We start from the raw sequence: 18,253 nt of genomic DNA on the forward strand, positions 1-18,253 counted from the left end.
TTAATATACTATCAAACGCTTAGTCTCCTCGTCGTTTTCTCCATGGTTGCACTTACGCATAAACATTGATTGTAGCTTACATTTACAAAACGTACTTCGGAGTTGTGGGCGTGTGCGGTGGCAGCTGTTGCAACCTCGCAATCGCAGTATAGCCAACCACACGCGAGCTGTCAAGTGACGTGTTTCACCGGCCCAAGTATAATTCAATTTGTAACAACTAATATAATCCCTATTGACTATATTTGAAACTTTGTGGAGGAGGAAGAAGTAATTCTGAACTGCAGTTTAAAATTTATTTGTAAAGCTAAATGTACTCATACAAATACTGTAACAATGAGGTATTTAATTCGATTTATTGTTATGCATTTTCCGGCGTCGATTTCCCTGTAGTTCGCTAATCCTATGAACGAATGCTCGGTCTTCGAGAAATGAGCTGTCAGAAGAGCACGAAGCGTCACTGTTAGCGAATTACACTTGTCTCACTGGGTCAACATTTTGTAGTGAGGCTGTTGGAAGGGGTGGTATTAAAGACTGCCCAGAACGATTGACTTTACTTAGGCAGCGCACTTTAGCGTGGTACTTTTCACATTGTTGCCTAATTTTGAGACGTGGTTGTCCTCGTTTCCTGGCAAAATCATTATAGTGACACGTGACAGGCGCAGATTCTCTTGCCACATTTCTCACGTATGTTCTGGAATATAAAACCTCCGCAGTAGCAGCTTTCATAGCTCCCTGCGGCACCTGACCTCTCTCTGTTGTACGCTTACGATTCCTCCGCACGCTATAGCAGCGATTGATATAGACAATTTTAATAAATATATCTTTACGAACTGTTCAAAGAAGCCAAGTTATACATAAAAGGACAAAAAAGAGATTCATTTACACTGGCAGTGAAGTACAATATGTTAAAAATGTCTCCTAGAACACTGTTACAACTGACTTCCTCACGTCATATCCTCCTTCTTCTTCCTTAGCTTCTGTCTTGCATGTTAGCAGGTACGTTGGTTTCGCTCTCTGTCGCCATTATATCTGATCTTGAGCCTCATCCGGGTGCAGGCCTGAGATCTTGAGATGTTCGTGTAGTGTGTCGAACCATCGCTACTCAGGTCGCTCTACTGGTCGTTGACCATTTACTCTCGAACAGAAGCCAATGTTCTTGCATCTGTTCTAAGAACTTGCTCCTACTGCCAAAGACATCTTTCTCTCATCTTGGCTGCCATTGGTGCTACTACGTATAACTTACTCGTGACATGATCGTGCAGTGTTAACCCAGATGTCCACCTGAACATCTTTGTTTCCATGACAGCAAGTCGTTGTTCAACTTCTTTTGTCGACATTCAGCATTCAGCACCATACAGTTTAAATGAATCGAGGACAAATCGGTGTACTTTCGGCTTGATCCTGTTTAGAATCTTGCGCTTACAGAGTACACTAGTCAAAGAAGGCCATTTGAGACATGTGCTGTTCAGCATGCCATGTAATAATCAAAATCGAACAGCTCAAGCTGTACGAAAAATATGCATTAATTCCTACATAGAATAAAACCATAATTCCTAATATATATTTTCATGTATTAGCTAATATATTTTTCCTCATGTGGCAATCAGTCATTCTTTTAAACATCCTGAAAAGTAGTTGCGCTGTATCAGACATATGACTCACAAATTTTCGTCTGTCTATTCTGTTAAGCGTACAGCCATTTCTGCGAAACTCTGTGAAAGACACTTGCTGGCAAATTCGAAATGATATGTTTGAGGACTGCTACTTTTGACCTTGCACCCCACTACTGTCTCACGTAAATTGCAAGGACGAAGAAGTATTGCTCATCCCACAGGTTCTACTTGTAACGCTATCTGTTGTTGACAGATCGGGAACAGATCCGGCCGCACTGGATCACGTGGCGGCAGCATCGTCACCCCACGGCTACCGGGGGAATGGCTACGACAACCTGGGACCGGGAGGAGTTCCGTGGCAGGGTGATCCCCACCACCACCCACACCACCACGAAGGCGGTGGTGGCAGTTGGTCGTCTGGTGGAGGAGCAGTAGGAGGCAGTGGGTCATGGTCATCTGGAGGAGGTGGCAGTGGTCCTTGGGCTTCTGGAGGACCAGGAGGAGGAGGAGGAGGCGGTCCGTGGTCATCTGGAGGTGGAGGAGGTCCATGGCCACCTGGAGGAGGAGGAGGAGGAGGAGGAGGGGGAGGAGGCGGTGGTTCATGGTCGTCTACTGGTGGACCTGGTGGTGGCCCTTGGCCACCATCAGGAGGCGGGGGTGGCTCGTGGTCTTCAGGAGGGTCTGGTGGTCCTTGGCCACCTGTAGGTGGTGGAGGACAGGGTGGAGGGGTTTACAGGCCTTGGGGACCAAGTGGAGGAGGGGGCAGTACTGCCTGGAGACCTGAGGAGCACCGTTATGGGCACTGGGATAAGGACCCACCTAAACACGCTGGTGGAGGTCGGTGGCCTGCTGACAGGTATGGTGGTTACTACGGTTATGGAGGCGGTAATGGCTATGGATATGGACCTGCTGGTGGACCAGTAGGGCACCCGCCAGCTGGAGGCGGTGGGAGTCCACCTTGGCCTCCTGCTGGTGGAGCTGGTAGTGGGGGAGGGCACTGGAGTAGCAGTGCAGGTCACTGGGGTGGCGGAAGCGGAGGAGGTAGTGGCAGTGGTGGGTCCTGGGGAGGTGGCAGTACTGGGTCTTGGGGACCAAGCAGCAGTGGTGGTTCTTGGGGGAGCAGTGGCGGTGGAACAGATAGATGGTCCTCAGGAGGAAATAAGTGGGGTTCTTCTGGGAGTGGAGGGCCATTTGCATGGTTAGGAGCCGGTGGGAACAGGTGGGGAACTGGTGGGGAAAAATGGAATGGTGACAGATGGGGATCTAGCGGAGGTGGCAGTGGAGGTGGTGGTGGAGGTGGGCCTGGGTGGCTTTCCGGCACAGACAGGTGGGGTTCTGGAGCAACAGGAGACAGGTGGTACACATACGGTGGGCACCGGTATGGTACAGGTGGGGGTGGTAGTGGAGGCGGAGTCGGATGGGCAGGTGGCGCACCTGGAGGCGGTGCGGGATGGGCGAGCGGTGCTCCCGGTGGCGGAGGACCGCACGGGTTGGATCCCTCTAGAGACGACCGCTATGGAAGTGGTGGGGGTGGCGGGTGGGTGACCCTGAGGCCTGGTGGCGCTGCTGGGGCCGGCGGTAGTGGCGGCGGCGGCTGGGAGGCGGAACGCGGCCACGGCTACGGAGGGGGCTGGGACCGGTACGGCCCATCTGGGGGAGGCGCTGTCGGAGGCGGCGGATCCTGGGACCAGAGGCCAGCCTACAGTGGCGGAGGTGGAGGCGGAAGCTGGGCCGGCGGCAGTGGAGGCGGAAGCTGGGCCAGCGGTGGCCCCGGGGGCTGGTCGCAACGGCCTTGGGGCGGAGGCGGCGCGCCAGGTGGAGCTGGAGGCGGCTGGTTCGGGCCGCAGCCCCCACCGAGCGGAGGCGGCGGATACGGTGGGTGAGTCTGCGCATGTCCGGGCGACACGAGCTTTCCGCACGCGGCACTCCACGGCCACGGCTTGTCCACGCTGCTTGCGGAGGGGCTGAGCACTGCCAGCTGCTGGACACGAGGGCGCTGGAAACACCTGCTGTTTTGACCACGACTGTCACGTAACACACAGGCGGATCCACAACTGATACTGAGGAAACGGACCCAGTTGCTTGAATTAGTTTAATAGTCACCAACGTTCAGTTTAGAACAGATCACTAACCATCATGAGATTACGTGGGATTGTACCTAACCGTGATACTGGCAGGTAGTACAGCCAACAACGCTGTCGTTATACGAGTGTGCAGTATATTTATTTTTGTATTTCTGTTTCATCAAGATCCAACACCTTGATCTCTACTGTAGGATATTTACATCACGAATTGGCACTATATCACAGCCGATTGCAGTCGTTAAACTACTGTATAGCAAAAGAAAGTGTTGGACACAGCATAGTCTATACGTAAAATAAACTGAAATTGATAAATACTCACCATCAACTGCAGAATGGAAACTAAAATCCGTCTATGTACTTCAGTTTCATTTTTATGTGGTCGGAGGATTTCCAGGCGTTTGTGTTTTTTCCAGGGCTCTCGACACCACTATAATTATCTGGCTACTCAGTACCTTCCGGCTCACTACACCAACGTTCATAAATTCACAACTGATTTCTCTATGCTACTACTAAATTCTCCAGAGTACTCACAGCGACACTATACTAACATTAATTATGTACTGCCTGCACTCAGATATAAATTAAAAAATAGTTCAATTATTCCCACTCATGAAGAGGCAAAGCTAGTTAACTAGCAGTCACTGCTAAAGTGTAGTTCTGCTCATGTGAGATCTCCCCCAACATCCACATCATGGGACACATGTCTATGGGTTGACCTGTCAGTTGTGATTTCCCCACATGTAGTATGCACGATCACTTTACTATTTATTTCATATGTAACACCTGCAAGAGGAAGTTAAGGGTCTCCATTTTCGAAACTCTGTATCCAGTTGTGTCAACTAAGAATGTTAGAACATTAACAAATCTTAGAATTTTATACAAAAATTCAGAAGGAACATCCCCCCCCCCCTACCAACGTCTTCCATAATTGGAAAACTAATACCTCCTGCTCGGTAGTCGCAGCCAGTCCACACTGACACATTTCTGAGTGCAGTTTCCAATTTTACGCAAATATTGAATCGTGTTGGGGCCATATTCACAGATGAGATGATTCTTGTTCAGACGTAAGCTAAAAAGTTCGACTGTAGTCTATCGCTGACGTATAGTAATATCCTATAACACTCGTCACATTCTGGAAAGTTTGTTCTACACACATTGCCTCTCGTTTGTTTACCAGAATTTTAGGCTGTTTTGGCCCTGTGTAGTATGACCGCTTCAACAGAACAAATGATTTTAAAACCCTCCGAATCGCTAGTTATATAATTGGGCAACAGATTTCGGCTGTGCAAATATCTTGAGACCAGTCGGTATCTTTAAATTGCTCTGAAGTGGTTTCATAACGGAAGCCGGTTATCGAATAACATAAACCGCGTTTTACGTTGTTCAAAATTAGTTTATAACAATCATTGACATTATTTCTCGACAGTACGTTCAAAACTATTGAGAACAGATTATTTACCGAGTGATAACCCTTTAGCTGGTCGGCTCTCAAGACTATGACAGAGCTTTCTCACGCACGTGTTATGAGCACAGACAGAACAGTGAAGCAATGGGTGTCAGCCAAGAGACCCAGCGTCACATAAGGAGCACAATGGCACCGAAACGGTCTTTCGAAACACGGTTCCTCATTTCAACGATTTGTACGAACTTCGAAATGGCAGGTACTGAGATAGTTGATAGCGGAAATGAAAGACAGCTACAGTCGCTTAGTAGTGCAAAATCATTAGGACCAGACGAGATACCTGCAAGATTCAACAGTGATTATGCGAAAGAACTTGCTCCGCTTCTAGAAGCGGTTTATTGTAGAAAGCTGGAGTAACGAAGAGTACCTAGCGACTGGAAAAAGAACACAGGTCATTCCCGGTTTCAAGAAGAGTCGTAGGACAGGTGCACATAGTTTGTAGGCCTACACCGTTGACGTCAATCTGTTGTAGAATTATGAAACATTTTTCATTCAAAAGAATTCTGTGTCCGCAGCTCGTGGTCGTGCGGCAGCGTTCTCGCTTCCCACGCCCAGGTTCCCGGGTTCGATTCCCGGGGTGGGGTTGGGGGGGGGGTCAGGGATTTTCTCTGCCTCGTGATGACTGGGTGTTGTGTGATGTCCTTAGGTTAGTTAGGTTTAAGTAGTTCTAAGTTCTAGGGGACTGATGATCATACATATTAAGTCCCATAGTGCTCAGAGCCATTTGAACCAGAATTATGACTTGTTTGGCGAATGAAAATACCCTCAAATCAGCAGGGATACAGCAGACAGCGATGTTGCGAAACTCAGGTCGCTCTAAATAGCTGGGATTCACAGTCATAAATAATTTTTTGAAGGCCTTAGGGCATTATCAGGTGATGTTATGACTTTAAGCCATGTCAGCTTACTTTACGTTGACTTGGCTTAAGGCCATAATATCACCTGATAATGGTCTAGGGCCGAAATTGCAATAGTGTAATAAAAACTTATAACAGTCACTGGCGTAAAGATGATCTCCTTCAGGTCGCTCTTTTCCTCCACGAGGTACACTGCTCTGAAAACATCAGTGCTGAGTATCTTGACTTCAGGAAGGCATTTGAACCTGTCCCACACCGACGATTAGTGAAAAAAAACGAGCTTATCTAATATCTGACCAGATTTACGACTGGATTTAAGATTTTTTTGCAGGTAGTATTTATCAGCTCGCTGTTAACGGAAGAAATTCGACGGATGTAAGCCTAATTTCGGGGTACCCCAAGGAAATGTGATAGGACCGCTACAGTTTACAATGTGTATAAACGACCTAGCAGAAAGATGCGTCGGAAGCTCTTTAAGACTGTTTGCCGGCCGGTGTGGCCGTGCGGTCTAGGCGCTTCAGTCTGGAACCGCGTGACCGCTCCGGTCGCAGGTTCGAATCCTGCCTCGGGCATGGATGTGTGTGATGTCCTTAGGTTAGTTAGGTTTAAGTAGTTCTAAGTTCTAGGGGACTGATGACCACAGATGTTAAGTCCCATAGTGCTCAGAGCCATTTAAGACTGTTCACAGATGATGCTGTTTTGTATAAGAAGTTAGCAATGCCAAAACAGTAACAATTTGCAGAAGGAAATGATGAATGGTGCAGCGACTGGCTGTTGACCCTGAAGATAAATACAGGATGACAAGTATTCAACAACATGAAAAAACGTTTATTAGTTACAACTACGGTGTGAACACACATTATTCAACGTGTAATCGTCACTACAGATATTCGGATTTAGGTTATGACATGGTCTATACGCCTGCCATCATTGGCGATGATGTGACGCAAACGAATAGCGAAATTCTGCATGACCCGCTGAAGTGTCGGAACATCGATGATGTCGATGACATCCCGAATGGCTTGTTTTCAGCTCAGCAATTGTTTTGTGGTTATTGCTCTACAGCTTGCCTTTAATATATCCCCACAAAAAGGAGTCGCGTGTGTTCAGACCCGGAGAAGATGGCGGCCAGTCGAGGCCCATGCCAGTGGCCTCCTGGTACCCCAGAGCCAGAATGCGGTCCCCAATGTGCTCCTCCAGGACGCCAAACACTCTCCTGCTTCGATGGGGTCGAGCTCCGTCTTGCATGAACCACATCTTGTCGAAATCAGGGTCACTTTCAATAATGGGGACGAAATCATCTTCCAAAACCTTCACGTACCAATCGGTAGTCTTCATGTCATCAAGAAATATCGCACCGATTATTCCGTGACTGAACGTTGCACAGCACAAAGTGAGGGTGAAGAGACTTCTCGATCGCAGTATGCGGATTCTCATCCCCCCAAACGCGCCAGTTTTTCTCATTGACGAACCCATCCACATGAAAGTGGGCTTCATCGCTAGACCAAACAACATTGCTCATACTTCTTCCCAGCATGCCCCGCGCCAACCGTGCAGTTTCAACGTCCTAAAGCAAACCATTCAGAAGTTATGGCGCTTTTATTTCATATACTTCAATAATTGTCACCACGTAAATGTAACAAAAATGGTTCAAATGGCTCTGAGCACTATGGGACTCAACTGCTGAGGTCATTAGTCCCCTAGAACTTACAACTAGTTAAACCTAACTAACCTAAGGACATCACAAACATCCACGTCCGAGGCAGGATTCGAACCTGCGACCGTAACGGTCTTGCGGTTCCAGATTGCAGCGCCTTTAACCGCACGGCCACTGCGGCCGGCGTAAATGTAACATATTGCACATACATAGGAAAAGCTACTCTATTTATGACAAATTGCGGGAAACGGTATCTACCGTAAAATATCTAGGAGTATCTATCCGGAGCGATCTGAAGAGGAATGACGACGTAAAGAAATAGTGGGAAAAACAAAAGGGACGTTGAGATTCATAGGAAGAATCTTAAGGAAAACTAATTCATCCACTAAAAAGTGGCTGTCTTGGCGCTTTTTCGACCGATTCTTTAATATCGGTCATAAATCTTTGACCCTTGCCTATTTGGACTGATAGAAGAGACAGAGAAGATCCCCGCGTTTCGACACGGAATCGTTTAGTCGGTGCGAGACGGTCAACAAACTGCAGCGGCAGACGCTACGAAAGAGGCGTCGTACATCACGGAGCTGCTTACTATTGGAATTTCGAGGGAGTACTTTCCGGGAAGAGTCGGACAACGTATTACTTTCTTCCACCAACGTCTCGCTAAACGACCAGAACGAGAGAAGTTGAGAATTTAGAGATAAGACAGAGGCTTACGAATAATCATTCTTCCCACGCGCCACTCGCCAAAGGAATTCTGAAGCAGGGATGACTCAGTGGTTCCAGAAGTACCCTCTGCCATTTATCGCCAGATGGCTTGCGTAGGTTTGATATAGAGTCGCCGCCCACACCATAGCCAATTCTTCCGCCTGTTGCGTGTCTCGACACTTCTGGAATCTTAATGAATTCATCACGGATTCCTCTAACCCAATAACAAATTCTACGCATTACTTAGAACAACACTGGGCTAACAACTAAATATGTGTTGATAGCTCTTAAATATAAATCAACACATGGTTCAGTTCGTCCCAGTTACATCGAGGAAGTGCGAGTTAATTAGGATTCACTGGTAATCTGCAGCTCTGTGGATGTCATAAACCTTCTCAAACATCCACGCACGCCTGTTTGTGGAGCACGTGTCTGAAAATTCATCTGAAAAAACTGTCTACACTGCTGTCCTACCTGCTTGTATCAACGAATCATCCTAGGCTGTACTCCTAAACGAGTATCCGTTTCAGGTACAATGCACAGTTACATCAAGGTAATTGTTATTTTGATGATAAGCGTTCCTAAGTGATTAAGACACTAATTCAAGCAACTGGACTGTTCTCTCGACACTGCTGTTCTCTCGACACAGCCATTACTGAATAGCTGCTAGAGACCTTACATGCATCACGACTGTTTTCCATCAACTTGATGAGATTTTTCAGGCTTTCCCGGCGAGGCGTTGTCGTCTTGATTAATCGGGTATCGGCCGGTTATTCGCGTCTTTCCTGGACGACATTTCAATAGCGTGACTGTGCAGTGTTCTTCAGGTGCTGTCTCATACTGCAGCACCTGAAGAGGACTGCACAGTCACGCAGTTGGAATATCGTGCAGGAAAGACGTGAACAACCGGCCGATACCCGATTAATAAACACGACAGCTTGATGGGACTTGGCAGTTGCACTAGTGGTGGATGAAACTTCAAATGTGTGTCACTCGTGATTGCAATTACGCCCAAATTAGGAATAAACGGATGACTGGAACATTCCCAAAGTAGTCAGATACGAGAGAAAAGCATATAAGGTTAACTTCTCCCCATCGTAAAATGTCTGAGAGGTCCAAAATGAAATGTGCGACGGGGTCATACGCTGCGGGCAATACGGCTTTCTTACTTTCCAAAATTAACATAAATTCTCCTGCATTCCCACGAGAAAGGATATTCCAGAGAAATGGCGCAGCTACAGCCTGTCAGATATTTGAGAAATCATTCTTCCACTCGCAGTGAAGTTCTGTGGGGTCTGGGAAGTAGGAGACTGACAGAACTGAAACTGAGAGAGCGGACTGTGACTAATTCTTGGGATAACACAGTTGGTAGGAGTTTTGTCCATGAAAGGCGTGATTCCAGTCTGGCGCACAAGTCCCGATGCGACTCATGAAAGGAGAAGAGGTTTCAATGTATTTTCATTTAATAAGTACACATATTGATGTCTTCATATTAAAATTTCTCTGCATTAAGATGTAGTTGCCAGTCGCTACACTAGACTGATATTTTGCACAGATATAACTGAAGAATTACTACAATTTTAATCGGATGAAAGTATACCATAGATAATGACAGTAAAAGAATAAGTGGAACATGAGAAAGGAGAAAATTATTAAGGCTGGGAGTCACACCCTCGGTGTAACGAAATGAGAGGCGAAGAAGGCTTGGAAGACATCAGAAATACTAGAGCATGTATATGAAAAAAGAAAGTAAAAGAATCTTACGTACGCGGTACGGATATACAGCGCATGTTGCTTAGGAACGAATTTTGCAGGATGAATCAGAACGGATGAAAGAAACATGAAACTACTTGCGGAAGGTATAATTACTGACAAATCGACACTACGTAACTGCGGTGAAGTAAAATTAGAGGTGTTTTCTTACAAAATGTCCGATCGTGTGGTAGGAGGAGGAAATTGATGTAGAAGAAATCGCTTGCCCCGTAATGCTGTCAGAATTCTTCCGAGCCCTGAATGATCTGAGCTGAAATGAATCAGTAGACTGGGTAATATACAGGGTGTCACAAAAAGCCATTAACATTTGAAAATTCAATACTTCATGGAATAATGTAGGCAGAGAGTTAAAAATTGGAATACTTGCTTGAAATGACATTGGGTACACTGAATTAAAATCCCGAAAATGACCAACGGATGGCGCTTCATATGATACAAAAGCAATAATTAGCATAAAAATTGATTTCTAGCAAATAAAATGTTCTTAGAAATAGCTAACACGTCGGTCGTCATTCATAAACAATATCTGTAGTCGAGGGACAATGCTGCGAACAGCTGTGTCCATCATATCAGTAGGTACGGCGAGGAATTGCCGTCGAATGTTGTCTTTTAGCATCCGTAATGTGGTCAGACGATCGGGTAGCTTTGCGACTCCATGTAACTCCACAGCTGTGAATGACACGGATGGAAGAATGAGGACCTCGGAGCCCAAGCATGATGGAAGTGAAGGCTCAGTACGCGATCCTCACCAAACGATGTGCGCAAGTGATATTTCACACGTGTAGCAATATGGCGTGGAGTGCCATCCTGCATAAGAAGCGTATCTTCCTGCAGGTAACAAAGCAGGTCTCCAGTCCAGACTGAATAACACTTAGCTTCCGTTCTGAGTATGCTGATGCAATAGCCCCATACTCAACAATCATGTACAACCGCTCACTCGGCGAAGGATCCGTACCCAAAGGTTGGGAAGCTGCACAGGTCACACCAATATTCAAGAAACATAGTAGGAGTAATCCACTAAATTACTGGCCCAAACCATTAACGTCAATATGTAGCAGGATTCTGGAACATTATTGTCTACGAACATTATGAAATATTGATTGGCGACTCCATGTTGTCTTGTGCACTACGACCAGGTAACAGGTATACTTGAAAAAAGAGACAGCATTGGTCGTATATTTTTCTATTGCAAAATCGATTTTCTGTCACTGAGTGACCATCTTCAGTGCTATATTCTATAACAAATTGGGATGCGCTGTTGTTACTAGGCTTACGGCAATCACATAGTCAGTCTATGTGATTGCCGTAAGCCTAGTAACAACAGTGCATCCCAATTTGTTATACAATATAGCACTGAAGATGGTCACTCAGTGACAGAAAATCGATTTTGCAATAGAAAAATATACGCCCAATGCTGTCTCTTTTTTCAAGTATACATTATGAAATACCTCGAAGAGAACGGTCTATTGACACACACAGTCAACACGAGTTTAGAAAACATAGTTCTTGTGAAACACAACTACCTCTTTACTCACACGAAGTGTTGAGTGCTATTGAGAAGGGAATTCAAATTGGTTCTGTCTGTCTACATTTCCAGAAGGCTTTTGACTCTGTAATACACAAACGACCTGTGACCTGAAATTGCGTACTTAAGGAATATCATCTCAATTATGTGACTGGATCTGTGATTTCCTGTAAGAGAGGTCACAATTCGTAGTAAGTGACGGAACGTCATCGAGTAAAACAGAAGTTATTTCTGGCGTTCTCCAAGGTAGTCTTATAGGCCCTCTGCTGTTCCTTACCTGTATTAACGATTTAGGAGACAATCTGAGCAGCTGTCTTAAGTTGATTGCAGATGATGCTGTCGTTTATCGTCCAGTAAAGTCATCAGAAGATCAAAACAGATTGCAAAACGATTTAGAAAAGATATCTATATGGTGCGAAGCTTGGCAATGGAAAATGTGAGATGATCCACATGAGTGCTGAAAGGAATCCGTTAAACTTCGGGTACACCATAAATCAGTCAAATCTAAAGGCCGTAAATTCAACAAAATACCTAGGAATTCCAAATAAGAACAACTTAAATTTGAAAGAATACGTAGAAAATATTGTGGGGTAGGCAAATCAAAGAATGCGTTTGGCAGAACACTTACATAATGTAACAGATCTACTAAAGAGGCACTACGCTTGTCCGTCCTCTTCTGGAGTACTGCTGCGCGATTTGGAATCCTTACCAGATAGCACTAACGGAGTACACCGAGTTGACAGAAGAGCAGCAGGTTTATACTGTCGCGAAATAGGGCAGACAGCGTCACTGAGGCGAGGCAGGGTTAGAGGTGGACGTCATTTAAACAAATGCGTTTTTTGTTCCGGTGGAATCTTCTCACGAAATTTCAATCACCAACTTTCTCCTTCGAATGTGAAAATAGTTAGCTGACGCCGGCCTACACAGCGAGAAACGATCATCATAATAACATAAGGGAAATCAGAGTTCGCACACAAAGACTTATGTGTTCGTTTCTTCAGCGCGCTGTTCGAGATTGTAATAATAGAGAATTATTGTGAAGGTCGTTCGATAATCTCTTTGAAACGCACTTACGTGTGTTTTGCAGAGTATCCATGTAGATGTAGACATTTATCAGCCGGGCTAGGGATGTTTCGATACTGTAACATATCCCGTCAAGCCGACAGTTTGAAAAGCAGCACCCCGCTGTCCAGCGCTCTCTTTTGGCCAGTTTTTTGCAATGTTTTTTGGTTTTAATACAATTCCATATCATTTCAGGCATGTGAGCCAATTTGTGGTGCATTTAACGAACTGTTAGGTCATTCTGTACTTTCAGAGGCACTATAATTTCTGAATGGTATAGGATGTGGATATGGGTTTGATTTAGTCTCAGAAAATCTATAAATGCTCAACTTATCATTAGACTTACAGAAAAACACTATGATCGCAGTACTAAACGAGGCACATACTGATAAAAGTGGAAGTTATCGGACGATTAGTCTTGTAACCTGCTGACGAGAGTAATGTAGAAAAGCATAGATGACGCACGGAAGGACGATCAGTTTGGTTACAAGAATGGAAAGGTTTCAGCTAAGCAGTTATGGCACTGCGCCTGCGATCAGAACTGAGACTGTAGAGGAACGTTTTTGGACCTACCGAAAATCTTCGACAGTGTAAAGTGGAATGAAATGTTTACAGGAAGGTTGGTGACAAAACACGGAGACAGACGAATACTCTACGACATTCACAAAGGCGGACTTGGAGTGATAACACAGGAAGCATAATTAAGGTTCTCAGACAACATAAACCTTCTGGCTGGAAGTAAGATACACTAATATCTTCTGAAAGCGATAGATGGCATACCATGAACGGAGTACGACTTACGAATAAAGAAAGCAAAGACGAAGGTGATGAAGAGTAGTAAAATGAAGAGTAATGACTCCATGGCGTAAACTTTCTCGGAAATACCACTCACACCCTCAAAAATACTCATTTTCTGCAACACATCTGTGATTAATGATCGCCCATTTTTCTTTTAAGAACGCTGTGGATCCAGGAAAGAACTGTTTTCAGGTATAGTGGGAAAACTATATGAATTCATTTAGTGTACAATTGCACTGCTTTATTTCTCACAGAGTTTTCATCGAGTTATTTTGTTGGCATCCACAACACATAAACAAATTTTTGTGCACCTGTAATTGTTATTAGCATCTTGAACTTTATAGTCAGTAAGTTAACTATAAATTAGCGATGTAATTCCGAAAAATGCTGTAAGTTTCATTTTCAGGAGGTGTGTGTACGTTGCTCACCGCAGATTAGTATTACATTAGTTCCTCATTCCGCTTTGCTTTTTGACTATCTTAATGATTAGAGCTGCAATTCTCTGTGACATAATGGGCATCAGAGTACACTGGTGTTGTTGGTGTTTAGTATTGTTACCAGGTCTGGCTTGATATATACGTTGTGTGAAAAGCGTCAGATGTTGACTGAACACTTTGATACAAGCGGAGATGGTCCGCACTCGGGTGAGTCAGCATTATCATCACCTGGCAGAGTTTGGAAGGGACGTCGTTCTGGGTCTCCATTTGGCCAACTGGTCGAATTACGCAATATCGAGATTTATGGGGACTGCATGGAAATGTGAGGGCAGACATACTTCTCGTCAAGGTTCAGGTCGACCACATGCCAAGCACGTCGTAATCCCTACCCATCTTCACCTGTCATCCTGGAGTGTTCTGTGTTATCCCTCATCATAAGTCGGAGACTAGCGTCAGCCCCATGCGTAGGCTGCCGTCAACACCACTACACAAACGGCTGCGTTTGGCAGCGTTTGCTGCGGAGGCGCATATGCAGCAAGGTTGGCTGAACGGTCGTTGACGAACACTGCCAGTAGCCCTTAGTTCATCTGGGCGGACAGTTGCTCAACAGTTGCACGTCTACATCTACATCTACATCTACATTTATACTCCGCAAGCCACCCAACGGTGTTTGGCTGAGGGCACTTTACGTCCCACTGTCATTACCTCCCTTTCCTGTTCCAGTCGCGTATGGTTCGCGGGAAGAACGACTGTCTGAAGGCCTCTGTGCGCGCTCTAATCTCTCTAATTTTACATTCGTGATCTCCTCGGGAGGTATAAGTAGGGGGAAGCAATATATTCGATACCTCATCCAGAAACGCACCCTCTCGAAACCTGGCGAGCAAGCTACACCGCGATGCAGAGCGCCTCTCTTGCAGAGTCTGCCACTTGAGTTTGTTAAACATCTTCGTAACGCTATCACGGTTACCAAATAACCCTGTGACGAAACGCGCCGCTCTTCTTTGAATCTTCTCTATCTCCTCCGTCAACCCGATCTGGTACGGATCCCACACTGATGAGCAATACTCAAGTATAGGTCGAACGAGTGTTTTGTAAGCCACCCCCTTTGTTGATGGACTACATTTTCTAAGGACTCTCCCAATGAATCTCAACCTGGTACCCGCCTTACCAACAATTAATTTTATATGATCATTCCACTTCAAATCGTTCCGCACGCATGCTCCCAGATATTTTACAGAAGTAACTGCTACCAGTGTTTGTTCCGCTATCATATAATCATACAATAAAGGATCCTTCTTTCTATGTATTCGCAATACATTACATTTGTCTATGTTAAGGGTCAGTTGCCACTCCCTGCACCAAGTGCCTATCCGCTGCAGATCTTCCTGCATTTCGCTACAATTTTCTAATGCTGCAACTTCTCTGTATACTACAGCATCATCCGCGAAAAGCCGCATGGAACTTCCGACACTATCTACTTGGTCATTTATATATATTGTGAAAAGCAATGGTCCCATAACACTCCCCTGTGGCACACCAGAGGTTACTTCAACGTCTGTAGACGTCTCTCCGTTGATAACAACATGCTGTGTTCTGTTTGCTAAAAACTCTTCAATCCAGCCACACAGCTGGTCTGATATTCCGTAGGCTCTTACTTTGTTTATCAGGCGACAGTGCGGAACTGTATCGAACGCCTTCCGGAAGTCAAGAAAAATAGCACCTACCTGGGAGCCTGTATCTAATATTTTCTGGGTCTCATGAACAAATAAAGCGAGTTGGGTCTCACACGATCGCTGTTTCCGGAATCCATGTTGATTCTTACATAGTAGATTCTGAGTTTCCAAAAACGACATGATATTCGCCCGCACGCATCTCCGCAGCCGTCATTCACTCTTGTCGTCTGTGGCTTGTGGTGCCACACAGTTCCCACACCGCTGATTTTCGATGGCACCATTTCGCAGAGCACTGTATGCTTTAGCAACGGCGGCACGCAAACAGCTTGCACGTTGGACTGTTTCACAAATGCTTCCACCCTTTGCCCGAAGCCAATATTCATCCATTTGGACGTGAAATAAACCTGAGTGTGTCAAATGAAAACCGCTGAAGAGATCGTAATGTCATTGCCGACAGAAGAACGGTGTGGTCCCTAAAAGAGCACCCAGGCTTCAAAGTCGCAGTTGGAGGGGTATGGGCGGATACCCACATGATGACAGGGAGAGCTCCTGCAGGTGGCGAGCGTCCATTGCACTCAGTCGGGCTGAAAACAGAGAAATGCTGTTTAAAGAAGAGCAGAGGGGTGCAGTTCGTTTCCTTACAGTATACGAAGTACGAGGGACGGAAATTCATCCAAAAATGTCAGAAATGTTCTGAGAGAATCTTACGTCGTTTGCAATTCCGACGCTCAATCCGACCTCTAGGGTAATGGCTGCCACCGTAACACTCCGGTCTTGAGTACTGTAATGCGGGCATCCACCTGCTGGACAATGGTATCGGTAATACGATGTGGAATTTTCCGTCCTTTCCTGAATCGCTTGTGCCACGCCTTGACCCTTGAGGCGGACGTACTGTGCTCTACCTACAGTTATATCATTCTTCGATGAATTTCCATTCCCCGCTCTGTTCTGCTGTCAGGAAAAGCACTACACCCCTTTGCTGTCCTTTTGAAGCCTCCATTTTTGTTTCTACCACTAGCGAGTGGAATGGGCGGTCGCACGATCGACGCAAGCACGTGCTCACTCTGACGTCACATGGGTGTGCGCACAAGTCCCTCTAGCAGCGAGTTTGGGAACTTGGCGTTCTGACAGGGACCACACCTTCTTCCGTAGGCAGCGGCATTACTATCCTTTCAGAGGTTTTCATTTTACAGACTTCGGCTCTTTTCTTTTTGAATACAACTTATACTGCAGCCAGTAAAAAAATGAAAAACGTAAAATATTTAAGAGAATTTGTCTGGAGCGATCTAAAATGGAAGAACCACGTAAAGATGTAGAAGAAACAGAGGCCAGGCTGGGATTTATTGACTCAATCCTAAGGATTTTGTCTTACAAAATACAACAATTCTTCATTATTTCACCGCGGAGTATTAATAGACAAGCAAGAAATGATCCAAAGAAAAGCAGCACATTTTTTCACAGATTCGCTTAGTATGCATGGCAGCATTACGGAAATAATGGTAGAGCACTTGCCCGCGAAAGGCAAAGGTCCCGAGTTCTAGTCTCGGTCCGGCACACAGTTTTAATCTGCCAGGAAGTTTCATATCAGCGCACACTCCGATGCAGAGTGAAAATCTCATTCTGGAAACATCCCCCAGACTGTGGCTAAGCCATGTTTCCGTAGTGTCCTTTCTTTCAGGAGTGCTAGTTCTGCAAGGTTCCCAGGAGAGCTTCTGTAAAGTTTAGAAGGTAGGAGGCGAGGTACTGGCAGAAGTAAAGCTGTGAGGACGGCGCGTGAGTCGTGCTTGGGTAGCTCAGATGGTAGAGCACTTGCCCGCGAAAGGCAAAGGTCCCGAGTTCGAGTCTCGGTCCGGCACACAGTTTTAATCTGCCAGGGAGTTTCATATCAGCGCACACTCCGCTGCAGAGTGATAATCTCATTCTGATTACGGAAATATCCAGCAAACTCCAGCGCCATACATTATAAAAGAGGCATAATGCATCACGGAGTGATATACTGTTGAAACTCTAAGAGCAGATGTTCGAAAAAAGATGCAGGTAGCGTATTACTACTCCTACATACGTGTCACGGAATGAGCACTATATAAGATTTATGAGAAATTTGAACCCATACGGAGGTCTACCGACATACGTTCTTGCCATGCACCATTCGCGAATGGAACAGGAAAGAGCGTAAACGATAGTGGTACACAAGCACCCTTTTCCACTTAATCATATGTTAAGACGGCCCATGGGCATGGAACCAACCTGCTAAAAGAAAAATGGACACATAAGTAGAAATTTAAAGTGGAATACTGTCAGGCAGGACACAGAGAAAACCTGTGAGACCATATCGTCAACAATGCGTCCGTTTTGGAAGCAGCATTCTAGGTTGAAATTCACACTAAAACTCTCACCCATATGAGGAAAAGGGTGGTTATCCCTACCACTGCCGCGACGATAGAATTCCGTTTAAGACGTTTAATGGTAGTCTCACAGTAAGACCAGCATGCACAATGGACCGTCTCGTTTGGGAGTAGCATACTACGTGAACAACATGTAGGCGATTCCCACCTTACTCAAGACCAAATGATTTTTATGCTGTGTGCAGAAGTGCAGATAGTAGCC

General features: G+C 45.5%; 1 protein-coding gene across 1 annotated transcript in view; it reads left to right on the forward strand.

Moving 5' to 3' along the window:
- The window catches only part of LOC126095088 (loricrin-like), a 177,701-nt gene that overhangs the window by 144,328 nt on the left and 15,120 nt on the right, over positions 1-18,253 (forward strand). The window contains exon 3 of the mRNA XM_049909779.1: positions 1,867-3,492. Within this exon, the coding sequence (XP_049765736.1) occupies positions 1,867-3,492 (1,626 nt within the window). The remainder of the gene's footprint in view (positions 1-1,866; positions 3,493-18,253) is intronic.

The sequence above is a fragment of the Schistocerca cancellata genome, chromosome 1, assembly GCF_023864275.1.
Source record: "Schistocerca cancellata isolate TAMUIC-IGC-003103 chromosome 1, iqSchCanc2.1, whole genome shotgun sequence".
NCBI lineage: Eukaryota > Metazoa > Arthropoda > Insecta > Orthoptera > Acrididae > Schistocerca > Schistocerca cancellata.